Source organism: Pongo pygmaeus, chromosome 10, assembly GCF_028885625.2.
Source record: "Pongo pygmaeus isolate AG05252 chromosome 10, NHGRI_mPonPyg2-v2.0_pri, whole genome shotgun sequence".
Classification (NCBI taxonomy): Eukaryota; Metazoa; Chordata; class Mammalia; order Primates; family Hominidae; genus Pongo; species Pongo pygmaeus.
The window spans coordinates 51,690,296-51,716,448 of NC_072383.2; the positions used below are offsets into that span (position 1 = coordinate 51,690,296).

The 26,153-nt window shown below is 51.3% G+C and overlaps 2 protein-coding genes across 2 annotated transcripts; both read left to right on the top strand.

The window, feature by feature from the left end:
- Positions 1-16: 16 nt before the first annotated feature.
- HOXC5 (homeobox C5) lies at positions 17-22,828 on the top strand. Its single transcript, XM_054442415.2, has 3 exons — positions 17-2,710; positions 3,414-7,131; positions 22,207-22,828. The coding sequence occupies exons 1-2, from the start codon at positions 2,257-2,259 to the stop codon at positions 3,626-3,628; spliced, it is 669 nt and encodes a 222-aa protein (XP_054298390.1). The 5' UTR covers positions 17-2,256; the 3' UTR covers positions 3,629-7,131; positions 22,207-22,828.
- On the top strand, positions 22,829-25,099 carry HOXC4 (homeobox C4). Its single transcript, XM_054442389.2, has 2 exons — positions 22,829-23,409; positions 23,894-25,099. Exons 1-2 carry the CDS (start codon positions 22,971-22,973, stop codon positions 24,247-24,249), a joined length of 795 nt encoding a protein of 264 aa, XP_054298364.1. The 5' UTR covers positions 22,829-22,970; the 3' UTR covers positions 24,250-25,099.
- The last annotated feature ends 1,054 nt before the right edge of the window (positions 25,100-26,153 follow it).

The following is a 26,153-nucleotide window of genomic DNA, read 5'->3' on the forward strand; positions in this document are numbered from 1 at the left end:
GGGGTGAGAGCTGGAGCAGGCTCCAAGCGCTCCCGCGCCTGCCGGCCGCCTGCAAGCCCCCAGGCCTCTGCACTCGCCATCCCTGGAGCCCAGGCGCCCGGCCCCGGCCTTCTGTTCGTTCTCGCGATCTCACTGAGGGGCTGGGAGGCCTCTCTGGGCTCCCTGCGCGGAGCAACACACACACCCTGCGGGAAAAAGGCCGCGTAGGATTTTGTTGCGGGGGGAGCCCGGATCAGTCGGTTTGGGCACCAACCCCACGCAGGCCTTTCTTCCTGCCTGTGGCAGCCGGTGTTCTCGGCGTCCGAACCCCGAGGCGCCCCGAAAGACCAGTAAAGAAGCACTATCCAGGCACCAGGGTCTCCTCCACCCACTCCCGGGAGTTGGAGGCGGGGGGCGCCGTGAGAGCAAGCCCCAGGCCCGCGCCAAGCTGGCTGTTGCGAAACGTGGCGGAGGCGGAGAGCGGAGGGAAAGAGAAGACCGCGGGACTGGAGCTCTGTCGGCAGGGATTCAGCGATTCAAGGACATCTCGAGAGAGAAAGCCTGGAAACTGAGCTCTCGCCTGCTCTGGGACTCCTGACGTGGCCAGGACAAAATTCCTTCTTCATTACAGCTCCAGCCGGGGTGGTTCCTTACTTTTCTCTCCTCAAACGGGTGAAGAGGCGGGTGAGGAGCGCAGCCGGACCCTAACCATTTATCAACCCTGGCCTTCTCTCTCCAAGCCTGGCCAGAGAAACCTGAGTGGGCCTACAGGGAGAGGTGTTGAGGGGGGTCTCCGGAGGGAAAAAAATCCGCCAGTTTTCCAGGCCCTTCAGATTCCCTCCAGCGTCCCCACCCTCGCCTCCAGCGCCTCCACCAGTGAGAAGGGGGCCTTCTCCTGGCAGGGGCGGAGATTTCCTGGGAAGAAGCAGGCAGGGAAGTATGAGACTTGGGGCTACGGGGGAAGAGGATGGGGCCGAATGGCTGCAGATACCCTGCGAAGGCTACCCAGGCGCCTGCCCTGCCCACCCCCCAGGTCCGCCCCATTCCTCTTGGTAGCTCAGAAATTGCTCTCTTGTGGACCTTATGGATTCAGGTCCCTGGAAAGCCTAGCCCAGAGACCTTTTCCCCAAAGGGCACAAAACGGGCCTTTTCCTCTGCCATGCTCATGTAATATTTGTGGAGGCTTCAATCTTGCTTCTCCATGCCCTCAATTAACATCTATTTTCTGTCTAAAACCTCTGGCATAGGTACCACATAAGGATCGCACACAGGGAGACAGAGCAGTCCTCCACACCATTGTCTGGCTCTGTCCGTGTCCACACACACACTTGAAAATTGCCTTGTTGCCACTCTGGGGACCTCAGCACGGTGAGGTCTAGCCAACTCCACCTGGCTCCTCACCTCCAGATCCATCCCAAACAGCCTGCAACACCCTCAGCTTCATGACCCCACTATCTTGTTCTGACCACTCAGGATCCCTCCTCCTGGGCGTCCTGTCTACCTCTTCAGAGGCTAATTCTACTTTCTCTTGCTGATAGGCACCTCTTCAGCAGTAGTGGGGCCTTAGGGCCTGAGAGGCAAGGGACTTCTAACTTTGGTTTAGGGAACCTAAGTTAAACCCCACTGGTTCTCCAGCCTGGGCATAGGCCACCTTACCTAACTAAATCCCCTTTCCTCAGCCATTTTTGAAGATTGGAAGACCCTGGAGGTTGGGAGAACGGGGCTTTCATTACAAAAAACACTCTGTGCATTATAAGTGGGGCCTCATCTTTTCCCAATTTTAAATAGAATTTAAAAGGCTAGCTCAGGGGTTGCCCCAACAACCAGCTTCTTCACAGTGTAGGAAATCCAGCCACCGGAAAGCAAGCTGGAGCTCCAGGATGCAATTCCCCCACATAGGCACCAGGTGTCGCTGTGGGCTTGTTGTCCCGGCTACCCCCAATTCCAAGAACCATTTTTTTTTCCCTCCCCCTTCCCTCTTTCTCTCTCTCACTCCCTCTCCCCCTTGGTTGGGCTTTGCCAACATATCGAGATTCGTTTCGCCGGCTTCCATCACTAACCTCCCGGAGGTCATCAAGCCAAATTTATGAGTGGCCGCTCGAGTCACGTGACTCTATTTAAGGCTCCCTTATTTGGGAAGAGCGCATAGGATAAAGAAAGAGATATCTCCACCTATAAATTGTGCACTTTGGAGAACAAAAAACCCCTCAACTTCAAAGAGTCACAAATCACCCTTAATCAAAAAGGGTGCAGAAAATTTTTTGGGCCCTCCCCGCCATGAGCTCCTACGTAGCCAATTCATTCTATAAGCAGAGCCCCAATATCCCTGCCTATAACATGCAAACTTGTGGGAACTATGGATCGGCCTCAGAGGTGCAGGCATCCAGGTACTGCTACGGCGGATTGGACTTAAGCATCACTTTCCCACCGCCTGCGCCTTCCAACTCTCTCCACGGGGTAGACATGGCTGCCAACCCCCGGGCTCACCCCGACCGCCCCGCCTGCAGCGCCGCGGCCGCTCCGGGACACGCTCTGGGCAGAGACGAAGCGGCTCCTCTGAACCCCGGGATGTACAGTCAGAAGGCGGCTCGCCCGGCGCTGGAGGAGCGAGCTAAGAGCAGTGGGGAAATCAAAGAGGAGCAGGCGCAGACAGGGCAGCCCGCCGGACTGAGCCAACCACCGGCCCCGCCACAGATTTACCCGTGGATGACCAAACTGCACATGAGCCACGGTAAACTTTAGGACTTCATTTTGCGCGCTCGGGTCCGCCTGGGTTTTATAGGCCATGCGGGGCAAATAAAGAAAAAAAACCTGCGGCCATAAATTTTACGATCCAGGCATCAATGGCTCGTAAAACTGTCCACTAAAAGGCTTAGAGGCTGTGTGCGCCCAAATTTACGACGACATAATTGGATCATAGGAACAAAACGTGTATAAAAGGCAATATTCAATTTTTGGGGGAGAGGGAGGGAGTTAAAAAAATAGAGGGATCTGAAGGGTGAGGAGCGCGGGGCTCCAGAGCGGGGATCCCCCCGCGGCTCCCTCCCTCCCTCCCCTGCGGAGCCGGCTCCGCCGGCGCTTGCGGCTCCGGAGGATTCCAGCGACTCGGGAGGGGCGGGAGGGGGTTCCCCGGTGCTCGGATCTCGAGGGTGCTTATTGTTCGGTCCGAGCCTGGGTCTCCGTCTTCCCCCCAACCCCCCCGCTCAGCCCCTCCGGCTGCAGAGTGAAGGCTGCGGTGGAAAGTTTCCTGCCTGGGCAGAGGCGCCTCTCCCGGGGCTGGGCTGGGCTGGCCCGCCTGCGGCCCGCGTGGCCTGTCTTGCAGCTCTCGCCTCCTCTCCCTCCGGCCGCGGGTGGGGGCCTGGGCTGGGGTGGGGACGGGGGAACGCTGCAAGCTATTCACCCCTTCCTGGCTTGGGGTGGGGTTTATGTTCCAGAGACGGACGGCAAGCGGTCCCGAACCAGTTACACGCGCTACCAGACTCTGGAACTCGAGAAAGAATTCCACTTTAACCGCTACCTCACTCGCCGCAGGCGCATAGAGATCGCCAACAACTTATGTCTCAATGAGAGGCAGATCAAGATCTGGTTCCAGAACCGCAGGATGAAGTGGAAGAAAGATTCCAAAATGAAAAGCAAAGAGGCTCTTTAGAGGCAGCGGGGGAGGCCCGCAGAGCGCGCCTCTAGCCGGTTCCGGTCCCTGCGCCTCTCCTTTTCGCCTTTCCTCTCTATATTGCGGGGCGGAGGCAGGTGCTGGAGCACTGGGCTCCCGGGCCTCACAGACAAAAGCGCTTTTCCTTGGCATTCCGCATCCCTACCGACCCAGGGTTCCCGCGGGGCTGTCCGCGGTGCCCCATCTCCCCTCAGCTCGGCTCAGCTCGGTACCCGGGGCCCAGGGCAAGCTCCGTAGGGCTTCCCCGGAGGGCTGCGGCGTACAGGCTGGCGCTGAACGAACCTTGGCCGGCCCTCCCGAGTTAAGGTGGGCCCGGCCCGCGCCACAGGACCCTCGCCCGACCCCCTAGCCTCGCCCTCTCCTTTGTTCCCGGCTGGACGGGTTAGACAGCCGAAGGCTGGTGAGAGTCTGGCCCTAGACTCGGGGTGCTTCCTTGTAGCGACTAAACTAGATTTTCACTTATGAATGATTTGCATATGAAAGGAGAACATCGGCCTAGGGCCCCCACGGTTGCTCTATGCTTTCCAAACCTTATCTCCACAACCTCTTCCCCCCAAAACCCGGGAACCTCCCCAGCCGGCGCCTGCTGCATGCCCTCTCAGGCCGGCAGCCCCAGCCTGCTAGCTAGCTCAACTATTGGGGTTTCCTGGCACTGGACCCCAGCAAGTGGTCCTAGAGGCCCTTTGCTGTCCCATAGTCCCTGCCACGACTTTCTGTGCCCTCCTGACCCATTGCTGTTGTCCAACTATTTATTGACTCTGGGTCCTTCCTGAAACTATATTTTGTCATATCAAATAAAGAGAGAACAGGACTAAAGATGCAGTGGCTCCTGTCTGTTTGGGGCATGTGTTGGGTAAAATTGTCTAAATGGGCTGTGAGATGTAGAAGGAGACCCACAAACTTTAAGCCATCCCTGTAAAAAATTTTCTAGCTTCTAGGGGCATGAGTAGAGGGAGGTGAAATTGAGCTCCTTTCCTGATACTTGGCTGCAACAAGAGCCTCTGGGGGGAAGAGAAGGGCACCTAGGCTTAGGGTACTGGCTTTTCCCATGCTGTGGCTGTCCAAGGCCTTCATGCCTCTGCACTGCACGAGGCCTCTGGACTGGCAGCAGCCCCCACTGTATGCCAAAGCTGCGGTGCAGGAACCAGTGGCTCCGCTGTGCTCAGCCTTAGGCCCTTCTGGGCCTCTGAAGATCTTTCCTGGGCCTAGGTGGTCCCTGAGAGGCCTTGCTGGACATAGAGGGAGGGCTGAGCCCTCACTCTAGGGACCCATTTGGTCCCATAAGGGCCTCTAGAGAGAGGTGGTATTGCTTGGTAAGGGGGTGTTGGGAGAGTTGGAGGAGGTGTGCCTCAGTATCTAAGATACTGGGGAAGAGGGAGCAGGGAGGACAATCTGCAGCGTGTATCAGCCTGGCAGGAAATGTTCAGACTGTTTCCACCACCTTCTAGGGCCTCGGGCTATGCAGGACAATTAACTGGGAAAGGAGCTGCATAGACCAGGGCTGGAGTCACGTCTGTTTGCCATCATTTATCTCAGTCTCTGGGATTTTGTGTGGAGGGGACGATGGGTTAAAGGTGGGGGTGGGAGGAGGCAGATAATTCAGGTAGTGTCTGAGGATCAGGTCCTTCTCCAGGCTCCTGGGATGGGCTGGGGGAGGAAGCACTTTACAGTAGAAACAAATGTGGGAAGGGTCCATAAAACTTTACTGCATTTCCTCTCCCACCTCCCACAACGGGGTGATTTCCTGGAGCCAAGCCTAGGCCCCCCACACTGGTGGGGTGAGGGTCTGGAGCTTGGGTAAGGGATTGCACCAGCAGCCAAGAAGAAAAGGGAGCAGAGAGGCTCTGGGGAGGGGCAGGGGAATATTTATGATTATTAATGCTGATGCTCCTTGGATTTATTATAAGGACTAACTTCGCTGCATCCCACTGCCTAAGCTACCCATCAGTCATTTTTTAAAAGACCCAAGAGCCTTTCCTCACCCCATGCTTGGCACATAGGCAGTCTCAACAAATGCTTATTGAACAGTGCCCACAACTACCGCCCTTCCCCTTCGCACTGCACTCAGGCCAGGTTAGGGTGCCTGTTGTCTCTCCTCAACTTGCACACAGCAGTCAACCCAGACCAGCGCTCTGTCTCTCTCTCTCTCTCTCTGAAATAAAATGTGTAATTTTCTTCAGGGAGTTATTTTAATTTTTTCTCCACGCTGAGTAAAACTATTGGGCGAGCAGTGAAGCGTGGAGAAGCACTGGCGTCTCCGGTGGGTAACAGTTAACTAAGAAAGAGGCTGTGGCACCCGCACCCGCCCACTCCAGCCTCCCAGGCTGCCCAGGCCCTGTGCTTCCTCCCCAGGGGACAGGCGCACCACCCCAGGGGGAAAACTAAGGCCTTTGCCATAGATAGGGGCAATGTTGGTTAGAGCTGCCAGGCAGGGCACACCAGCCCCACCGTGCACTGACTGCCTCCTCCCGGCAGGGTTTGGGCCTCTCCTTCCCTGGAGGAGCTGAAGGTCTGACTCATTTTGGCCAGGCTTGGGTGGACACAGAGTGCCTGCCTGCCCTCCTCCTTCCTGTCACAATCTGCAGGTCTGCCCAGGCCCCAGCCTCGGCTTCTGCAGCATCGTCAGGAGTCAGCGGCAGCAACCAAGCCAGAGGCCTCGTACCTACTTCCCTACACTGGGGGTGCGTAAGGCCCAGATCCCTGATTTCTCCCTGAACAGAGGCTTCTGCTTTGGGGCCTGGGGTAGTTTCCCCACCAGCCAGCCTCCTAGAACATATTTCCAGATAACAGGGTCTGGCATTGCTCTGGGGGAGTTCATGGAGGGGGCTTCTGGGTTGCAAGCGGAGACCATGGAGCCTGCCTCTCCACTTTGCCCTGGAACCCACCCCCTCTGGCAACAAGAAAGAAGGGGAAGAAGCATGACTTACCTTCCCAGGGGAGTGGGAAGAGGAGGGACACGGCCCACTCTGAGCAATTAGAGGAAAGAGGAGGAAAAAATAAGAGGACAAAAATATCAACACGACCTCGAAGGCGACAGGTCCTTAGGGAAATAAGTAAGTAAATAAATAAATAAGGATCCACCCTCTCCCCCCTCTCCACCCTGCAAGGGGGATGTGGGGGTGGGGCAAAGGAACAGCACCAGGGCTTTTTAGTGTAACTGAGCATTAGAGAAATAGGCATGGCTTCTATGTGAATTTAGGAGTTTGAAACTTTTGGAGGTTATTTATGTGAATAGCCCGAAGGCAAGACCGTGAGTGGCTCTTGGGGGACCACGTGATATCATTAAACCAAGTTTTATGGTGTAGGGAGAGCTGACAAACCCACAATATATTTACATCATATATAATCTTAACTGTCCAGCCACGCAGCTGCTGGTGAGGTTTAATGCTAGGACAGAGGGCCTGGCAGTTAGAGGGGATTACGGCGCTGGGGACGATGGTGAGAGAGGTTACATCTTCGCAAATGAATCCCAGGCGAACGCTGTGAGTTAATTCTCTCTTTCTCTCTCTCAGACCCTTTCTCCCATTTACCTAACCGCCCCCCTCACTTGATAGAAGGCAGCTCCCACTCATTAGGGGGAGGGGGAAAAGGCCTTCCTAGGCTGGGGTGGGAGAAGAGAAGAAGCCGCAGAAAAAGCCGCTGGGAAGTAGGAAGATGGGGGAGCTTGTCTACCCGGAGCAGCCCTCCCCTTCCCACTCCTTATTCTCTCTGACTGCAAGTCAACTGGGGTAGAGAGGCCTTGGTTGTTTAGAGTTTTGCCGGGCCTTCCTGACCCTTTCAGTTGAGAAGAAAGCAAGCGGCAGCAACAAGGGTGTTTGGTGTCTGTACGGGTATGTAAACTCTAGACACAAGCTCAAAATGCCTCTGGGGCCCCTTGTTCCAGTGAGGGGTGAGTTCAGCCCTTGGCCAGTGGCCCAAGCTGGGAAACTGGGGAGAAAGGCAGGGAAGGAGGGTTTTGTGGCTTCTAAGCCCACAGGCTACTGCTGCCTGAACTGGCAAAAGCATCTCAAAGGTGGCTGTTTGAACCCAGAGGTCCCAGAGTGCCCCCTCCCTCCCTCACCACCAGGCTTGGATGGGCAGCTGTCTCAGCCTCCGTAGTTTGGCATCTTAGTCCGTCTGAAGCCAGTGTGGTTTCATGCTTCCTCCTCTCCTAGCTGCTTGGGTCTTCCTGGCATTCCCAGCCCTTGCCTCAGATAAAACTAGGCCCTAAGAGCCCTAGAGGTTCCTGCTGTGAGCGGAGTGTAATTGTGTGTTGAATGGGTGAGGGAGCAGAGGCAATGTCTTTGCTAGGCTGGGAAAGTAAGTTCCCCAACCTTAAGGACAGAGTAGGCCCTCGGGGATGGAGCTAGCGGGGCCCAATATGAGTACTGCACCCTGGGGTCAATCCTCAGGCTAGGGCGCCCTTCAGGTTTCTAGGAAGGAGCAGCAGAAGCGTTGGGCATGAGAGGCACGTGTCTTCCACACCTGCGAGTGCTATCCCTCCCTGTGCGTCACCGGGAGCTAAGCCAGGAAAGTGACAACATGTGAATTCAGGCTCCTGTACTGGCCAGCCATGAATAGCCAGGGCTTTGGAAGCAGGGCTGAATGCCAGCGGACCCATAAGGGCAACTCCTCCAGATTGGGAGAAAGGGGTGGGGAGCAGAGGGAGTGAGCCAAATATGCACCTTCCAGAAGGGGGGCATGCCTGGGGAGCAGGGGTGTCTGGGCATCTGCTTTGTGGAGAGGTGCTGTTGGGGAATGAGAAGGGAATGCTGTTAGCCTCGCCCCCGCTGCTCAAGGGACTGAGGAAGAAGCGAGAAGCAGTCAGACTGTGGGAGAATGAAGGGGGCACAGAGGCTCAAATAAATGGGGAGTCTTAGCTGAGCCCCATTCTTCAGTCTAGGAGTCTCTCACTTGCATGAGGAGCTGGGGAACCGACATGGAGGATTCCCTTGACGCCATCCCTCAGGGCCTCAGTCTCGGCCAAGATTCAGCCTCCCCCACCCTCCTCCCTGATACCTTTATTTTCCTAGGATCCCAGGGAATTCTCTCCAGCAACGCATTGGAAAAAACTAATTATCAGTTTCTCCCTTCTTCATTACCCGTCCCTCTTGGCTCTCTCCTTCCCTCTAGTCTGTGATTTTGAGAGTTTCTGGAAACTTTCCTATCCAAGCAATGGAGACACGGGAGTTTCTCTTGGTCTGTAACTTGACTCTTCCCCTCCCTCCAGCCTCCCCAGGGGGCTCTAGGGAGCGAATGCAGTGGTCTTTAACCGGGAATTTAGCCAGGGCCGAAGTCCCACACCCAGGCAAGACTCCACCCTGACACCCGCCCTGACTCTTGGCCAAATCTCAGTCCCATTCCCTTCCTCTCTGTGTAGACGGGCATTCGAGGGTGTTTAAAGATTTACACAGCGTCCCTTGAGCCCTTTGATGACTTCTTCACCCCCTTTTCTGTTCTTTAGGCTTAAAAGTTCCATTTAAATACCACCCCTCTTCCTGTGATAATTGATTCTCCTTCTCCTCAAATAGTTTGCCTCAGTTTTTTACTGTTTTGTAAAAAGTTTCTAGTTCCACCTGGAAACAGGGCAAACACAAAGGAGGCCTGAAATTCTTGGTTTTCCCACCCACTACCCCAAACCCTAATTTGGAGTCTCTCTGGAGCAGAGGATGGGCAGGCAATCAGGTGCCAAGCTTTCCAGCCAACCCGGGAAGCTTTTAATTTGGTTCCTAGGTCTTTAACCCAAGGAGAGGTCAAGCAACCAATCAGAAGTGCACTAAGCATGGTCACATGGTCCCCACCAACCAATCAGCAAAAAGTACTTGGGTCTCTCTGTCTCGCTCTTCCCATCCGGCCCTGTTCCTTCCTCCCTCCCTCCCTTCCCACCACAGCCTTAGCTCCTGGGTTTATCCTATCTCAGATTTGGAAGGCTGGAGTGATACCCAGCATGTTCTGGCCTCCTCTCTCAGTCCCTGAACCAGCTCTGAGGAGTCTTTGGCTTGTCTCCTCAGTTGCTTACAAAGTTGTATCTGGGAGTCAATCTCAAATGCACAAGGATGTGAAGTTGTGGGGGCATCCTCTGGATTATTCCCACGTTCGCCAGCGTGATTCTACCCAATTTTCTGGGTGTTGTAGGTATAGACTCTAAATTATACTATAGAGCAAATTCAAATTCTGGCTGAATTCAAATTATTCCCCATAAACTTACAAGTATTCATTCTCTTCTGATTTTCATGAGGGCAGGTGGGGTGAGAGGAGAGCGCTTTTGATTTATCTTTCTGGAAATGCTCCAATAGCCATTAGCTTTATCAGACTGCCTCAGGCATGGTTAGGGAAGGGAGCAAAAGTGGAGATTTTTTGAAAGTTCTGTTTGGTACCTTTCGTTTGTCGAATAACTTTGAGCTAGCTAAGGGTTCTGGAAAGGAATGAGCACAGAGAATTCCGACTTTCCTCACTATCCACATTAAATAGTTGATGGATTTGTTTAAACCCCTTCCCTTTCCATTCTTTTAACAGGATATAATAATAGTAATAATAATAATAGACTAGGTGACGATCCTATGTCCTGGCCAATAGCCATCAAAAGGTACAGCTACTGAAGGTGTGGATTTCAGTGTTTGAGTTTACATGGATTAGGCCAAGTACAAGCAATAGGCGAGAAACTATTGCTGAGTAAGAGCATCTGATGGCACAGGGAGTGCACAGCTATGACAGAAATGCTTGTGTTTCCTGAACACTTGGGCTGGGTCCAGACCCAGGCATTCTCCCCCAGCCACTTCTCTAGAGCTTTATTTCAGAGTGAATTTTCTGGTTGGGTTCTCCTCCCCTTCTCTTCCTGATCTCTTGCCCGCTTTGAGCTAAGGGGCAGGAGTTCTGATGGACTGTGCCACCTGGACCTCTAAGCACCCCCCTGGGGGCATTAAGAGTACAAGAATGGGAAGGATAGTCCGGACTGAGCTGGGCTTTGTCAACAACCCCCTCCTTGTTTGTCTTCTGGGTGGAGCTGGTTTGGGGACAATGCCACAGGCCAGGTGGGAAGGATAAGGATGAAAAGCCAGAAAAAGAGCAGCTCTTCTTAGAAATCATTGAGCCCTCACTTCCCAAGTTACCTTCAACCACACTGCTCCATCTGCCTCTTTTAAGACTAAGTTTCACTCTTGTCGCCCCGGCTGGAGTGCAATGGCACAATCTCGGCTCATCTCAAACTCTGTCTCCTGGGTTCAAGTGATTCTCCTGCCTCAACCTCCCAAGTAGCTGGGATTACAGGTGCCCACTACCACACCCAGTTAATTTTTGTATTTTTGGCAGAGATGAGATTTAATCATGTTGCCCAGGCTGACCTCAGGTAATCCACATGCCTCATCCTCCCAAAGTGCTGGGATTACAGGTGTGAACCACCGCACCCAGACTTTTCTTTTCTTTTTTTTTTTTTTTTTTGAGATGGAGTTTCACTCTTGTTGCCCAGGCTGTAGTGCAATGGCAGGATCTCGGCTCACCGCAACCTCTGCCTCCTGAGTTCAAGCGATTTTCCTGCCTCAGCCTCCTGAGTAGCTGGGATTACAGGCATGCACCACCACGCCTGGCTAATTTTGTATTTTTAATAGAGACAGGGTTTCTCCATGTTGGTCAGGCTGGTCTCAAACTCCTGACATCAGGTGATCCACCTGCCTTGGCCTCCCAAGGTGCTGGGATTACAGGCATGAGCCACCGCGGCCAGCCCCATTTGCCTCTTTTATGAGTTAGAATTAAAGGACACACTTATTCTTCCCCAGTGAATGGTGTGGCAGATTGTTGGAGACCAACTCTCACCCTCAATGTGGACTTCTCACACTGGGGTACCAGATCTCGTGAAGTGTTAGGAAACAAAGACGGGGGAGATTGGTTCTATCCACACAGGCACTGGGAAAAGAGATTTTATGAGTGCCTCGACCCCTCCTAATATCTAGGTAAATTTTCTCTTTTTGACTATTGTTCTCTGTCTGTAACTGCTTTGGACTGAGTTTTTGAGAGGGGGAATGCTGAAACATCATTGTTCTAGGATTTAATTAGGTCTTTTTTGCTGAGAAGACAAGCACCACCACCCTGAGCCTCTTCTTTAGTGGGACTAGGGCCCCTGAAGCCCTTTGAGGTGAAGGAGAAAGAAAATCTGAAATCAGTGTGCCAAACTAGGGTTTTGGGGTGAAGGATTCAATTTAAGGAGAAGACGATGCTGTTTGAGAGCCAAGAGAGTCACATCCTTTCCTACCCCTCCCCACTTTTATTGGCTCCTTGTGACCCATATTGGTGTGTCTGTTCTGATAATATCTCCGCTAGCTCCTTTGATGGGGCTCCAGGAGCCCAAGGAATTGCCAGACAAGGTCTGGGCTGAGGAACTTGGGTGATACAAATCTCTTTATTTTTGAGGCCTACACAACCCTTGTAATCATCTCCCTCTCCCAATCCTAAGGTTCACTGAGAGGCAAAAGGGGAACAGAGATACCTCAGAGGAAGCGGTATGGGTGTGCAATGTGGGACTTGGGAAAATTGGACTCGGTTATGCAGGACCTTGTTCAGCCTCTAAGGACCACATTTTAGCAGCTATGAGAAGAGGTTGAACACTTGGGCTGGGCCCTGAGCTCGTCCACTGCTCCAGGCATGCTGGAGAGCAAGTGCAGGGAGAAGGCTCCTTCTCTACATCTGTACACATGTACAGAGAAAGTTCTACAGTGATCTGCAACCCCATATGGGCTGGGTGAAATGTGTAGCCTGGTCACCTACGATCCTTTCAGTTCTGCACCACAGGTCTCAGAGAGGCAGTTCACGCTTGGTTCTGCCCTCTAAAGAGTCTCATTTCCCCCAGCCCCTGGCCCTGAACACCAGAATACCTGAACACACAGAAATACATATATGTGCCCAAGGATGGTGTGGTAGAGGTCAGAAGCCTGGGCTGGACACAGTAACCAGCATGGAACCAACTTCCCACTCCTTCCCTCCCACTCCATTCTTCCTGTGAGCCCAGCTTGGAAACCATTTGTCCTCCCCACCCCACCCCCACCCCTCAAGCCCTGAGCAGCTGTTGAGTTTCCTTCCTTCTGCCTTTCTGGAAAACCCAAACCCTAGAGCTGACTCCAGGGATGATGGCAGCCAGGCTTTCTGTGATCTTCAATGTTGTATTGGCCCAGATTGAGTTGTCGGGAGTTGAAGAGACATGGAGGGTCTAAGGAGGCCAGAATCTTATCTGATCTAATCCCCCTCTCCTTCTGTTCCAAGCTCAAACTCCAAACTCCTCAGGGCTCCCTTTCTCAGACATTAGAGATAAATCTTGTCTAGTAAATACTTCTTTTAAAAGTCAACTTTCTGGCTGGAAAACACAGGCTCTGTGTGTGTGTGTGTGTGTGTGTGTGTGTGTAGGGAGTAGTAAGGGTCAGGTCTTCCATTTTATGTTGTGTCTCTCCCCATCCCCTGGGTGGAGGATGGGGGCATGGGCTGAGGTTTTATTGAGGGTGCTTTTCCTGTTGGGAGTAAAGACAGGCTCATAAACGCCTAGAGGAGGGTGTTTTGATCTGGTAACTTCTCAGGAAGTAGCATCTGAGGTTTTGCTTTGTAAATCACTCTCCCCCAAAGCTGGCTTGGCAGATTGGATTGCACTTCCCCAAGCCCACCTGAGGCCCCTCCTTGCCTCCCTTCCCCAGTAAACTAAAGGAGAAATATAACAGAGCATCTGGAGTCTTCAAAATCCTCTGCCTCCAATTTCTTTTTTAAAAGGGTAGTTGGTGATTTTTTTCCCTCAAAGTTTTCCCCTAAAAAATAATAAACGTTTCATTTCCTTTTGCCCATGCAGTCCCTGGTCCCCCAACCCCTCAGTCACAAATAAACTAACATTGACGGTAAATAGCCTCAGAGCCTGGCTGTAGATATCAGGACTCTTGTGTTCTGGGGCTGATCTCTCCCTGTCACTCTTTCCCCAAGCCCCAAACCCCCTTTGACAAGGTAGAACTTCAGATGTATAAAAGAAAGAGTTCATGGGAGCTAAGAGTAAGAGGAGATGGGAGGAGGGCATAGGGGAACCCCATCGTGTACCACATGAATGGAGGAAACTCTGCAGTCTGTCACTGGGTTTTTTTTGTAATTAAGATGGGTGCAGGGGTGTGTGTGTGTGTGTTTGTGTGTGTGTGTGTGTATAAGTCCCCAGCCTTCTCACATCTCTATCTACCAAACAAACAATGTATTTTACCTAAATAGCTCCATTTCCTAATGATAATGAGTCTTCCCCTCCTAAGGATCCCCCACCCCCTCGCTGGCAAGTCCCTCCCTTGTGCCTGGGGCTACAGAGCTGAAGGAAAACAAAGTTAAGAGCCCTCTAACTCAGCCTTAGTTCAAGCCAGATCAGGTCAGGAAGCTTTCAGGCCCAGGCATCAGGGCTTATATTCATTGCCAGCAAAATGCCCCTATATGCTGGAAATATGTCATAGATTATATGAGTTCTGGGCCCTCTTAGTACTTGCGAAGGCTCTGGTCCACCCTCATTTCTTTCTCAGAGAAGCCTGGGCTGGGATACCCCAAACCCACAAGCACTAGAGATTCCTCTTCATTCCTAGGACTCCGTGCAAATAATCTTCACAGAGAGCTGAGCGCTCCCATAGTTATATACGTGAAAACGTATTTATAGATCGTTCTATGTCTATATCAGGATGTATGTTTTATATTCCTTTTTGCTCCACATTTAAATGCAGATTTATAGATCTTTAGATTTATAGATCCATAGTGAACATAACAGTCCTCGGTCGAATTCCTGTGTGCACTTTACCAATCTTTCTATAGTGGTTGGATGTATATGCTAGGATGTATTGGTACAGCTCTCTTGAAACACCTAGGTGAATATTTGGAAATTTTTTTCTTGGTTGGAAAGAACTATGTGTGTGTTCAATGTCTATTTTGAAAATTTTATCTAGATTTATGCAAGATCCTAACCCATAAAATAGCTACATATTGAAGCTACATATTTAGAGATCTTTACGGTCTCTGCATTTTTGCTGAAAAACTTACATGTTTGAATGTATGTTTAGAGATGGTTTTGTAATGCATGCATCTGTGTATAGGGGCATAGATCTCCCTTCTAGAAGGACTTAAACTTACTGCATCTCTCTGTCTCCCTCTCTATCTCTGTGTCTGTGATATACAAAGATATTAGGTGAGTGGGGGTAGGGAACAAATATATTTTGGATGTTTGGCTTATTAAAGCAAGTAATTCTGTCTCTATTTCCAAGGCCATCTCCAAAATCTAGTCCCACTAAGTTATCTGTCCATCGAAAACCTACTCTAGGGGTCATAGCCTGCCTCCAGGCTGCCTCTGTGACCTGAGATCCAAGCCGAGGCTCCCTACCTCTCAAGGTAGCCACTAAAAAGAAGGGGGAGAGAAGAAAGGGGAGAGTCCTCCAGCCTAGTTCCTCTTGGATCCCCAGGGCAAGAGGCTGACAGGGGCTTGTATGTCTCCCTGCACCCCCAACTGGGCCTTTGAAATGTGGGGGAAAAGGGGATCAAGTCCTCAACTGTTTTTGTAGGGTGCCCAAATGATGCCAGGATTACTGCACAACCCAAAGGTTCCTCCTTCCCAGTTGTTCTCGGTGCCCAGGGCCCAATTAAGCGGCCGCCTTGCGCCCAGCAGCCCCGCTCTTATCGGCTGGGATTGATGCCTCGGCGGCTCCTGTATATCATTTCCAAGATTTTTTCTGTCCAACTCCTCGGCTCCTTTGGCTTCCGCGGCTTTGACTAATGATTGCTACAGATGCCAACGTCTCCAGAATCCTAATAGCCAGGCAGGCGGACTCTTATTTACCCGGCAACATTGCTGTGGGGGAGGGGGCCTGGGGGGCAAGTATTGGGGTGTGGTAGGTCAGGGGACAGGGAGAAGGTTGTGGCCAACTCAAGTGTCACTTAACTTCTTTCCAGTCAGAAAGACATTCCCAATCCCCTTCTCTCCTTGAGGGAAATATATATATATACAGTTAATAGTAACTCATTGCTGCCTCGTTCGAAAAGATCAAAGAACGAACACAACGTGGGAGAATAAGCAGAGCAATGTTTATTTGTTGTAAATAAATGAGAGATTAAGTGGAAAACCAGCAGTTTGGGAAGCAAAAAGAGAAAGGGAAAGAAATCAGCCACGGTGGGAGAAGGGGCTCCTTTTCTTCATTTCTTGTCTTCCCCTTTCTCTCCCTACCCTAAGTCTACCCTTCTCATCAATTTCTCCCCTCTTTCCCTTCCTTCGCCTCACCTTCAATCCCTCGGGTGGAGGGGCTGAACAGCGTGTTACCGGGCGGAGGTGCGCGCAGCCACCCCAGGCTGCTGTCAGGTGCCCGCTGGGGCTGCCAGGGCGAGGGGGCCTCTGGGCTGTGGAGCGAAAGTCAGATCCACCGCCTACTGCGGGGTAGGGGCCGCAGCGGGGACCGCCAGCCCTGTGGTCCCTCTCGCGCTGACTGGAGTAAAGTTGTGGCCGAATTCGCATCTCTTCTGGTGCTTCTCGCCCGCCAACGCAGGGCCCAGGTGTTTGGGGCGAAGGGGCTCGAGCTCCCCGCAAGCCTGGAGCCAGGCGTCGCGCTTCCTCCGGGCTCAATCCAGACCTTCCAACACACACCTCATTTGGGGGAGGAGAAAAGCACAGGACCGCAGAGAGCCCAGCTTTGAGGCCAGGCCTGAAGGGATAACCCACACAGGGAACGTTTTCCTATCAGAGAATAATGGAGCACAAAATAATTCAGAAAGCGAATGGGCAGGACCACAGCCTGAGAGTCCCGCGCCGCGGGGCCGCTGCAGAGCCGGTTGCCCGAGCATCGCGGCAGGACCATTTCGTTGGAATGTAGGGCGAGGCCGAAGCCCGCTCCGGACCCAGGCCGGGAGGTGCGCCGGCCGCCGAGGGGCCGCCTGTAAATTACAGCCCGCCGGGAGGACTCGGAAATACAAAAAGCGAGCCGAAAGATTTAAACATTCGGAGGCAGAGGCATCCCGAGGCGGCCAAAGCGGAAATCAATCACGTAATTAAAACAGGGAGGGGGCGAGGCCCGAGGCTGGGGGTCCCGGGTTCGGAGGAGGCGGCCAAGGTGCAGGCCGAGGCTGGCGAGCGGCTTAGGGACGTGGCTCGCCCGCCAGGACCAGAGCGCGCGGAGGGGCTTCGGGGAAGTTTATAACACATCGCTATTGATTCCCGCTTGGCTAGGAAGAGCAGACTCTGGTGCCCTCTCCCAGGCCAGACCCTGAAGCCTCCGATGGTCCCTTCTCCGACTTTCCCATTTTTGTGGGGTTGAGACGCGCAGTTGCAGTTGAAGGCCGCTCCCCAGATCCCACTGGTGCCACGATTTTGCCAAGGCAAGTTTGCGAACCCAAATGGCATCAAGATGCTGCCTTTGGGTTTGAGGGGTTGGAGGGAGGTGACAGCCCAGTTTCAGGCACTTAGAAATCTCTCTCGGCCTTGATTCCTCCAACCCAGGATTCAAGGCATGCCCGGAAAGACTCCGATCTATGGGCCCAGGCTTGGAAGGGGTGTGCGAGGCAGACGGGGTTATTAAAGGGAGAGCTTGGGGCTAAGCAAACTGGACCCCTTTGGGCAGGAAAGGAGAAAGAACAGTTCCTGGAAGAGAAAAAAAGGCACACCGGGAGCTGTGTTTTGTGAGGGGAAGATGTTCTTATTATTGAGGTTAATCATGGTAATGATCTGGTATGGCTGGGTCAGCCCAGGAGACCGCGCTCTCCAAAGTTCTTTCTCACAGAGGTTTCTCTGGAGGAGTCAAGGGTTCCCCAACTTCACTATGGTTGGGGAAAATAAAATAAAGACATCTGATTCTTTCCTCTGCCTTTTCCTCTCTCTTCCTTAAAAACTCCAGAAAAAGGGAAACCTTATAAAATCTCCATCACCCCACTTATTTTTCCTCGGCTCTCTCCAGTTTACTAAAATGCACGGTCTTTGGGAATTGAGTTTTTCTGGAGCACCCTTCTTGTGAAGCAACAGAGATGACCCGACCAAGTCCTCATGAATTCTGACGCTGACCCTGGAGAGGACCCAGGATTCACTTGCCTACTGTAGAATTCTCTCTCTATCCTTAGTTTTTCCCAGTCTCTGCCTTCTTTGGTCTTGGGTGCCTAACCTCATGGGTCTCTGGCAGTTCAGAGGCCAAGAACAGATTAAGGCACTTTGAGATACCCTCATCAACTCTTAAAAGTCTTTCCAGCTTCCTGTCATCTTTTTAATACTGGGAGTACCAGGCCAGGGACCCCTCCATAAACTAACCTAAGGCCAGCCTGATTTCTAGATCTTTTCAAGCCACATTTAGGTTCCTTGAAAAATAAAAGTCCCCCTCCCCAGCAAGAAATTCAGGTCACAAACCTGCAGCACAGCAAAGTTCCTGCATCCACACATCAGAATTTTCATCAACAACAATTTTCATAGTAAAAATTAAAGCTTGCATCAAAGTTAGCAAGGGACACCCCAAACCAAGTTTTAAAAAGGATATCATCCAGCAGTCTTGAAGAGGGATGGGGGTCAATGAGGCTGAGATGAGGGAGGAAGGTGGTGGGGAACCCAACCTCTAACTAACAATTTCTCCAGCATAAAAATGAAACATCAGAAAACATCAGATTCGTTAGCCCAGGGCCTTCATTTTTCCCCTTCCACATTATAACTAGTTATTGAACTCGCTGGAAGATCTAAAGGCCATTTGCGAAGAGACAAATTTCAATGGAGTTTCCCCATCAATAACCCCATGGCAGTGACCTATTGGAACAAGTCAAACACCCGAGGTGAAATGCAGGTCACTCTGTCTAACCGATATTAAAATGCGGCCACTTTTTAAAAAGCCACTTTAAACAAGATTTGAGGAAAATTGAATTCCAAGGAAGGCAAGGCAAGGTGGGGGAAATCCATGAGAGGACCTTGCCTATGGTCTCCAAACAAACAAGAGAAATTCATCTTTAATATTTTAAAGGGGGGCAAATTAACATTCCATGATTGCTTTTTTTTTTTTTTTTTTGAGACTATAAGCGATTCCAGGAGAAGAAAAAGGTTGAGTATTTTCTGGTGACACATCCAGGTTATTAAAATCATTTTAGACCAGTTCATTACTTTTACTGACAAGAGATTTAAGAAAAAATCAATTAAGCATTTGCATATTCTTTTGCATACATTAGCCCTGGCTGCTGGCATTAGAAAGGGACAAACACATACACACACACACACACACACACACACACATGAAAAAAATGGGCTATGAGCCTTGATTTAGTTTGGGGTTTTCAAGTTGCCCAAAGGAAAAAAAAATCAAAGTGAAATGAATTTCCTGATTGCATACCATCTAAAAGTCAATTTATATGAGTGAAAGGAAACAGACATGTTGCAATTTTTAATCCCTAAAACAACAACAACAACAACATTCACACACATAAACCCTGCATTTCAAAGAGTAGGGAAAGGAATGACCCTCCTTTTCCTTCCCTTTGCCCTCCAAATCCTGAATTGGTTCACCCATTTATTTTTCTCCCTTGGAAAAATCAGAGAAGGGTACGATTTTAATGCAGCAGAGAATCTATGGAGCCGCTGAGCTCTCTCAGCCGGCAGCTTGTTACTGGGGAGGGGAGGAATATGGGTTATCCAACGGTCAGTATGGTAATCCAGGCACAATAAGGCCTCACACACAATGGACACATATTTTTCTTCAGCGATGTCAGAAGGGAAGCGCTTTGTACTGAAACATGTTTCCGAAAGAGAAACCAAATCGAGATTTAGAAAGGAGATGGGGTGGAGGGGCAATTGCAGAGAGCATTTGGATGCTGGCAAAAGGTAGTCAGAAAAAATAAAAATAAATAAAACTGGGGCAAAGTAAGGTGGAGGACAGGGCAGAGGTGCAGTCCCTGGGCCAGCAAGGCAGGAGGCAGGAGGGTGAAACACAAAAGAAGACAGGACCAGATACAAGGATTCATCACAGATGAGAGCTGCTTTAGTACCCCCACCCCCTCCCAATTAAGCCATTGCTAAGTGCAAAAGCCCTTTGAATGGATTTTATTTCTGTGCTTGTAATAATATCCAGGTGAAAATGTTTGTGTGTATGTGTGTGGTATTTTACCCATGTGACAGGTGACTTCCTTGCTATTAAGCTATGAGAGCCCAAAGGGAGTTGCTGTTGTTGTTTTGTAAATGATGTAGATGAGTGTGGGCACATTTGGGGGAATCTTGGAGATTTCACTTTCTGGATGTGCATGTTGAATTAGCTGCACAAACCTGGAATGAAAACTCTACATATTTATAGCTGCATAAAGAGGCATTTAATATATTAATAAATATTAATAGTGTGCATGCATATATGTTAACCATAATAACCAAAGACAGACTTGACATTCAGTTGGGGGCATCTGAACCCTCTGTGTCTACTACTTATACTGGCCCAAAGTCAGTCTCCTTGACCTACCTGCAGAAGCTCAGAAACCTGGCAGGGGTGGGATGTGACAGGCAACATATTGGGGAGGACTCCTTAACAAGTACAGGAGGGTGAAGATTGAAGAAAAGAGGGTTAGTGTCAGGGCAGGGATGGTAAAAGGTGAGTGTGAGGGCTGAGAGGAGGAGAGTCAGGCTCACAGCTCACCTTTCCAGGTGAGGCAGCCGTATCTAGGTACAGGCCTAGAAGGGAGACTGGGAGTGGGGCCGGGAAGGTTTCCTCCCTCTTCATCAACCCTCTCCACAGGGTACCAAAGTTTGCTGAGCTTTGGACTTCCCCGTGGAGCCATCTGGGACTACAGTTCAGACTTAGGTACTAGGATTCAGCACTGGTTTCCCTTTGCCCTCTTTCAGCAATTTATAATGAACCCGCCCCCACCACCAATGATTAAAATAAGACAACCCTCACACAACCCAAACCACTATTAACCAAGCAGTAGCCTTCCTCCGCTCCCTCACTCACAGTCTCAAGTTCCTCTCCAACCAAACCAGCCTGTCCTCACATGCAGAGGGTTCCAGACAAGAGTGGGCAAGTGTTCTCAGCCAACTCTGAGAATTTGGAAATCTCCATTAGAGGTGGTCAGCCTCTGGGGAACTCCTGTTCTTTCACCTGGCCCGGTGACAGTGGGGATGGGCACTGTCCTCTTGGAGAGAGAGTATTCAGGGACCACCAAGCACCAGCTCCTTGAGAGCTAAGCCCTGGCCCTGCTGAGCCTGGGGTGCAGGTGGGGGCCTAAGCATTGGAGGAGGGAAGGCAACGAGGGCCCAGGCGGGAATCGGCACCCTTTGGGCACGGCTGTGGTCCAGCTTCCCTCTCATTCCAGCCCTCTGGGGAAGCCCTAATTTGGAAGTGGGGACCCTCTCCAGCATCCCAAAGGTGATGAGAAAAGGATGAGAATCTCTTGCCTTCAGTCTCCCTCTCACAAGGGCTTTATTTTTTTTTTCCCTTTCCCCTCCTCATTCCCTTAATTGCAGATGTTCTAATTAAACCCTCAAATAGTTGTTATGCCGTTTTAAAAGGTACTTATTCAAGTGTCAACCAGGCTGGGCTGGGAGGAGGCAGCGTAGGGCAGCGAATTAAAGGTAGATTGACTAATCACGGCGGCGATCATAATAATAAAATCAGAGGGAAAAAAATCACATTACGACTTTTCGTGGAAAGGAGGGAGCAGGCAACCAGCGGCCGCCAGCCCTGCGCCGCCGCCGACACAAAGAGTGCGGGCGATTCCGCGAGACTGATTTATGACGTTTTACAGCCCTATAAAAGCTGTAGCGACGAGGCAAGCGCTCCTACCACCGCTGGCAGATTTAGTCTAATAAATAAAACATAAACAGTTAACTTTATGTGTCACTTTTATTGTTATCAAGTAAAATATAGCCGAGCCCTGGCAAGCTATGATTTTAAACTATAATTGTTATCAAGTACAACAAGGGGACCAGGCTCCCTCCCTGGGCTCTCCCCTCCGCTACCCCCCCAACTCTGAGTTATAGGCGATCAGTTAATTGGAATCGGTGGCATGACAGGACCACCCCTAGCTGGGGGGGGGGGGTGGTTAGGAAAGCAGCTTTTCCTGGCCCCTCCCTCCTCTATGGCCCTGTCACCCCCCATCAGAGTATTACTGTGAGTGGGTGGCAGAGAGAGAGCAGGGGGTGTGAATGGGCTGAAGACCCCCAAGGCTGGCCGTGCCTCCCCAACTTTGTGAGCTTAGCCTTCCGTTTTTGGAAAGCAGCCTGGAGCTGGCCCTTAGGAATTCGTGTTTACATGTAAACACACGTGTTACATGGATACAGCTCCTAGCCAGAAGCAAGCAGGCTCTACCCACACAGGCCTCCCTCTTAGCTAGGTCTGCCCTCTGTGGGGACAGAGAAAGAACTCTCAGGGTCTTGGCTGGGCACCATCAGAGGGCACTGACTCCTGGCAGAAAGATCTCCTCCTTGCCCCAGCTCCTTGGAGATAATTGTCAGAAAATAGCAGGCCGGGCTGACTTGGGGAGTGGAAACAGGAGCCAGCAGTAGAAGAGATCCTCTGCTCTGGGGCTGGGGCAGGGAGGGTCAGTGGGTAGCAGGGGAAGGCGAGACTTCTGAACTCTGCTTTTGCCAACCACTTCCTGTCTCTCTTCAGCGGGGGCTCAACCCCCAGACCTCCAGAAATGACGTCAGAATCATTTGCATCCCGCTGCCTCTACCTGCCTGGTCCAGCTGGGACCCTGCCTCACCAGCCCCGTGGCCAGAGGGTTGGGTGAGTGTGTATGGGGAAGAGGGGCTGGACTCTGGTATCCTTGGATGGGGGGCACTCCAGGCTCTCCAGCCTCCTCGGCTCAGCCTGGGCCCCTCCCCATCCAACCTCCACTCCAGTCCTCATTCAACTTCCTCTTCCTGCGAAAGAGGGGCGCTGCCCGGTGACCTACACAGACTGAGACACGATCGCCATGAATGGAGACCTCTGGAAAAGCTGAGGAGCCGAGGCCCACGGGGCCCAGCAGAGGCCTGAGGGGAGACCCTGGGCGGGGGCTGAATCACTGCCTCCCGACAGCCCCCCAATGCCCGGGCTTTGGAGGGGAGCCGGGAGCTTCCCATCTCCTTTTGCAGGGGAGGGTTGTCAGTCTGGCGGGATGTGCACTGGGGGCACCCCAACCCCTGCCAGCTAACCCCACATCACCACCCACCCCCGCCCCCCCAGCACCACCACCACCACACACACAAAAAAATTGGATACATTTTGAATAAAGCGATTCGGTTCCTTATCCGGGGACTGGGTTGCTCCGTGTGATTGGCCGGCGAAGTCACATGGTGAAAGTAACTTTACAGGGTCGCTAGCTAGTAGGAGGGCTTTATGGAGCAGAAAAACGACAAAGCGAGAAAAATTATTTTCCACTCCAGAAATTAATGATCATGAGCTCCTATTTGATGGACTCTAACTACATCGATCCGAAATTTCCTCCATGCGAAGAATATTCGCAAAATAGCTACATCCCTGAACACAGTCCGGAATATTACGGCCGGACCAGGGAATCGGGATTCCAGCATCACCACCAGGAGCTGTACCCACCACCGCCTCCGCGCCCTAGCTACCCTGAGCGCCAGTATAGCTGCACCAGTCTCCAGGGGCCGGGCAATTCGCGAGGCCACGGGCCGGCCCAGGCGGGCCACCACCACCCCGAGAAATCACAGTCGCTCTGCGAGCCGGCGCCTCACTCAGGCGCCTCCGCCTCCCCGTCCCCAGCCCCGCCAGCCTGCAGCCAGCCAGCCCCCGACCATCCCTCCAGCGCCGCCAGCAAGCAACCCATAGTCTACCCATGGATGAAAAAAATTCACGTTAGCACGGGTAGGCAACTTTGCTTTTTGCTCCCCCCCTCCCTTCTTCCCTAGAGCTACCCACCCTCCTCGCCCCCTCTGGCCCCTGTCCTCCTTTCTCTCCTTCCCCCTCTCTCTCCAGGAGCGACTCTGGGTTAGCACAATTGAACTGGATTTACGAGCGAGAATGGGTAATTACATCCCCCATAAATTTTATGGCTTAGCTACTCTGGGCAGTCCGAGCCATGTGCTACGATCTGTTATGTATGTGTGAAAACTATGCTCGCTTTCTAAGGGCGCATAAATAATTCAGTGTCGTTACAATGAGGATTCCCCTCTTATTACACTACAAAGTCTTCAGCTTCCTTCAACTTCTTTATAACCCATTTAAGCTTGATGACTTTATTTCCACCACTCCCTCCTCTTGTTCCTCAGAGCTGAGGATGGGGTGAGGGTGGGGGGCGGGGAGCCTGCTGCCTCTGAACCCCACTATTTGCTTTTCCCCTCCCCCCCAGTGAACCCCAATTATAACGGAGGGGAACCCAAGCGCTCGAGGACAGCCTATACCCGGCAGCAAGTCCTGGAATTAGAGAAAGAGTTTCATTACAACCGCTACCTGACCCGAAGGAGAAGGATCGAGATCGCCCACTCGCTGTGCCTCTCTGAGAGGCAGATCAAAATCTGGTTCCAAAACCGTCGCATGAAATGGAAGAAGGACCACCGACTCCCCAACACCAAAGTCAGGTCAGCACCCCCGGCCGGCGCTGCGCCCAGCACCCTTTCGGCAGCTACCCCGGGTACTTCTGAAGACCACTCCCAGAGCGCCACGCCGCCGGAGCAGCAACGGGCAGAGGACATTACCAGGTTATAAAACATAACTCACACCCCTGCCCCCACCCCATGCCCCCACCCTCCCCTCACACACAAATTGACTCTTATTTATAGAATTTAATATATATATATATATATATATATAGGTTCTTTTCTCTCTTCCTCTCACCTTGTCCCTTGTCAGTTCCAAACAGACAAAACAGAGAAACAAGCCCCCTGCCCTCCTCTCCCTTCCACTGTTAAGGACCCTTTTAAGCATGTGATGTTGTCTTAGCATGGTACCTGCTGGGTGTTTTTTTTTTTTAAGGCCATTTGGGGGGTTTATTTATTTTTTAAGAAAAAAAGCTGCAAAAATTATATATTGCAAGGTGTCTGGTTTGGGTGAATTTCAGGGGAAATGAGGATGGTCTGGTTTGGGTGAATTTCAGGGGAAATGAGGAAAAGAAAAAAGGAAAGAAATTTTAAAGCCAATTCTCATCCTTCTCCTCCTCCTCTTTCCCCCCTCTTTCCTTAGGCCTTTTGCATTGAAAATGCACCAGGGGAGGTTAGTGAGGGGGAAGTCATTTTAAGGAGAACAAAGCTATGAAGTTCTTTTGTATTATTGTTGGGGGGGGGGTGCGGGAGGAGAGGGGGCGAAGACAGCAGACAAAGCTAAATGCATCTGGAGAGCCTCTCAGAGCTGTTCAGTTTGAGGAGCCAAAAGAAAATCAAAATGAACTTTCAGTTCAGAGAGGCAGTCTATAGGTAGAATCTCTCCCCACCCCTATCGTGGTTATTGTGTTTTTGGACTGAATTTACTTGATTATTGTAAAACTTGCAATAAAGAATTTTAGTGTCGATGTGAAATGCCCCGTGATCAATAATAAACCAGTGGATGTGAATTAGTTTTACCTCAATGTCTGATGGTTTCTTTTTATCCCCCTCCTCTCTCTGGCCTGGTAACATCCCATCTTCTCTATAGTTGCCTAAGTTTACTTTAAACAAACACACAAATCTTAGCTCTCCATTAGTCTTCCAATGTCCTTAGAGGAACCAGCAAGGGGGTTGGGGTATGGCATCTTCAGAAGAGGGGATGTGGAAGATTAAGGCTGATTTCTCCAGTCCCCTTCCTTCCGCCTGAGTCTGCAGAGAGACCAGACACCTCTGGGGGCACTTCAGTGGAGCTGAGTGTGGAGGGTGTCTCACTTTTCTATAGTTAGGTACAGTTTCTTCTTTTTGTCTGTTCTCTCTCTTCCCTTCTCCCTCCTCTGTGCTGAGTAGGCCTGCCTAATTTGTAGACAAGGGGGCAAGTTTAGGGAGTGGGAAGGAGAAGAGTTTTCTTTCATCTTTTAGGGCTCTTTTGGGATGAGGGATTAAGGAATACATCCCCTCAACATTTGAGTTCTTAAAAGAAGAAAGGTTTCGAGCTGGCAGTTCTGAAGCAGCAAAGTGACCTGTCAGGATACCTTCTCTGTTTGTTTAGACTTGGAAAAAAGACTGGCCAGAGGCCTGGGAGGTACCCTTGTTATGGATAGGCCTCAAAGGCTGATGCCTGGAGATAATAAAAGACTTTTACCTTTTTATTCTCTAACTTTTATTATGGACCTGCCAGGTGTTGCGAAGAGACTTAGGGAGAGTCAAGGACCACCCTCTCTTCCTATAACCTCCCAGGTCCTGGCAGCGTATGGGGATAGCCTGAACAAGTTTCTCTGGCTGTAAAGAAATAAATTAATTAAATAAATTTGTTTCCTTGGGGCTAAAAAAGAAACAAAAAGTCTTGCCTGGATTACCTGAATACATTCAAGCCAAAGACTCCCAAATAATTCTGGTCCTGAGAACCAGGCCCTAGCAAGGCCTGCTTAATTTTTTGCTTGTTTGTTAGGAGAAGGTGGGAGGAGAGCTGTTGGTGACCTTCTTCTCGGACGATTTATCCATATTTCAAGAAGAAAGGCAATTAGAAGTAGA

Excerpts from the sequence above, each read along its gene's own strand:
- HOXC4 (XM_054442389.2), top strand. The coding sequence starts at position 22,971 with ATGATCATGAGCTCCTATTTGATGGACTCTAACTACATCGATCCGAAA. Across the intron at positions 23,410-23,893 it reads AAAAATTCACGTTAGCACGG|TGAACCCCAATTATAACGGA; the intron begins GTAGGCAACTTT and ends CCTCCCCCCCAG.
- HOXC5 (XM_054442415.2), top strand. The coding sequence starts at position 2,257 with ATGAGCTCCTACGTAGCCAATTCATTCTATAAGCAGAGCCCCAATATC. Across the intron at positions 2,711-3,413 it reads CAAACTGCACATGAGCCACG|AGACGGACGGCAAGCGGTCC; the intron begins GTAAACTTTAGG and ends TTTATGTTCCAG.